At 31.5% G+C, this 2,532-nt stretch overlaps 1 protein-coding gene across 1 annotated transcript; it reads right to left on the reverse strand.

Annotated features, from left to right (window-relative positions):
* Positions 1–316: 316 nt before the first annotated feature.
* LOC142636829 (cell wall / vacuolar inhibitor of fructosidase 2-like) lies at positions 317–1,180 on the reverse strand. Its single transcript, XM_075811125.1, has one exon. The coding sequence runs from the start codon at positions 940–942 to the stop codon at positions 394–396; it is 549 nt and encodes a 182-aa protein (XP_075667240.1). The 5' UTR covers positions 943–1,180; the 3' UTR covers positions 317–393.
* Positions 1,181–2,532: the final 1,352 nt, after the last annotated feature.

Consider the following 2,532-nt stretch of genomic DNA (forward strand, 5'->3'; position numbering starts at 1 on the left):
GATTTCCAACTATGATTTCCAAGGTAGAAATCGTGACTTTAAAGTTACGGTTTTGGTTGTTTCTGGAACTGTGTAATACTGTGTAAAACTATTTGTGTTTAACAAGTATTACTGTTGGTAGTTAATTGTCAATTACTGTCTCCTAAAAGTTTTGTATTTTCTCAATTTCATATAAATTCATTTCATGATTTATCTTAAATATTACAAATTTAAAGGTATGAATGTTAATTAAAAAAAAAAAAAATCTTACTCGTGAAATAAAATGTAGTGGAAAACAAAAACATTCAATACAATTATAAAAAAATAAGATACAATGTATCAAATATGAAAGGTCTTTACTATAACACTGCAACTGAGTCACATACAGATCTTAAATGACAATTATCTCGCAAACTAAGAGGTGACAAATAGTTTAGAGACGAAAACACAAATTTCACAAAGACCTTTCAAATCCTCATTCCTGGTGGTGAGTGGAGAATGAGTTCCCTTAAAAGCGGCCTGACAGTCATCAGCAGCAGCAGATGCAGTACGTGAATAGATAGCCAAAGAGTTGTATGTCTCAGAATCCAAGTCTCCGTAAGCCACTGCGAGCTTTGAAACAGCCTTGGTGTAATCTCTAGCACACCTTAGGAGAAGTGGCCTTTGGCTTGTGTTGGCATTCTTATTAAGCAGCTTAGCTATGTGCTCTTGAGTACTGGTGGCATTGAGATATGCTGAGACATATATGATGTAGGCTAGCTCCTGGCGATTAGCATTTGGGGTTTTTGGATTGGCATATAGAGACTCAACACAGAAGGTGTAATTGGAGGTTTGGTTACATACTTTGTTCACAAGATCGGATGGCTGGATAGTAGTAGTAGTAGTAGCATTGGAAGGATGGATAAAGAAGGAGGTAGCCAAAAACAAGGAGAGACAGATAGAGGAATATGTGAGCACACTCATTTTTGGATACTTGAAGATGAATGAACTAAGTAGGATCAATGTGCCCTATTTTGCCCAGCCATGTTAGTATTTATAACTTTAGCGTTACCTGAGTAACTATATGAGTAATTTGAACCACAGAGCCAATCAAGGATCGATATATCTGAGTTGTTTTTTCTTTGATTCTTCTTACAATATGTGAAAATTATAAAATACTCTTGGTTACATAAAGTACTTTCCTTTCTTATAGCAGGGATAATAGGTTTCACTAAGAATATACATTTATTGTATTTCCAGAATCTAAAACATGTATTTATCACATGGAGCAATAAAGTTGCTAAGATGTTAGCAGATTCTTCTTTAGGTATGGGCCGGGCCTCCTCAGATTTGGTTAAAGGAATGCCACCTATTATCTAGTCCTTGTAGTATTAAATCTCAATTTTTATGAAATAGCTATCGTTCCCTTAACTAAATAAATAAAGCTAAGAAATTCTCTCTCTAAGGGTAGGTCTTACTTTTTTTTGGAGTATTGTTATCGGTGTAAGGACAATGTAAAGTTCACTTCAAGAATTGGTTTATACTAGTTCCAAGTATTGAAATCCATGGGGTATTAGGTTCGGTTCAAGACTTCTTTAATGCACTGCCATTCATATGGCACTTGCAAAATTCATAGCTCGAACATTTTCCTCCTTAGATCCCCAAGTATTTTGTGCATGGGGAGGAGCAAATTAAGCTACAATTCTCTTGGCTTTTAACATTTTACGTTATTCCTTTTTATTCGACTGAGATTAAAAGTTGAATTTTAATCATGATATTTGACGATTCCTGCTATTCTACTTCCATGTCATTTGGTCCTCCCAGTAGTTCTCTTAAAACTATTTAAAAGAAAGCATCAACCCATATCCATCCATACATACTTGCATCCTCATAAGCCAGCTTTTATTTTGATCTCATTACTATTTGGTAGTTGGCCTTTGTTCTTCATCAATCCCAATCTTGCATATAAACCTAAAATTCTCACTTTTGTTGTTGTTGTTGTTGTTGTTGTTGTTCATTCTTAAAAATTGTACAAAATGATCTCTTTATTGATTAATGAAAGTTGATTTAATTTTTTTTGAAGAAGTTGATTTATTTATTTACTTTTTAATCGCATATATGATGTTATATGGTATCCTTTAAAATTTTAAATAATATGGTAGTTTGTGCACTATTAGATCCCAAAAAAAAAAAAAAAAATCTTAATTATAAAATGAAAAGTATCATCTTCTTTGCAAATAGATCACTACTGAACTTATCAATAAAATTTGGTGTTATCAATAAAAATTATTTCAATTTTTTGGTTGCTTGATATATATATATATATATATATATATATATATATATATATATATATATATATATCTATTTATCACAATTTTAAGATATTTTTGTATGTTCACACAATGATGATAGACAAGATTAGAAGAGCCAGAGACAAGAACATTGGATATGACAAAAGTAAGTAAAATATGATCTTTAAATTGACATATATCCAAACTATATGACAAAATAAGTAAATTATGATCTTTAAATTTTGAAATTTGTTCATAACCAAGCACTCAAATTTTATGT

This window comes from Castanea sativa, chromosome 5 (assembly GCF_040712315.1).
Source record: "Castanea sativa cultivar Marrone di Chiusa Pesio chromosome 5, ASM4071231v1".
Taxonomy (NCBI): domain Eukaryota; kingdom Viridiplantae; phylum Streptophyta; class Magnoliopsida; order Fagales; family Fagaceae; genus Castanea; species Castanea sativa.

Coding starts and splice junctions, on each gene's coding strand:
- LOC142636829 (XM_075811125.1), bottom strand. CDS start 942: ATGAGTGTGCTCACATATTCCTCTATCTGTCTCTCCTTGTTTTTGGCT.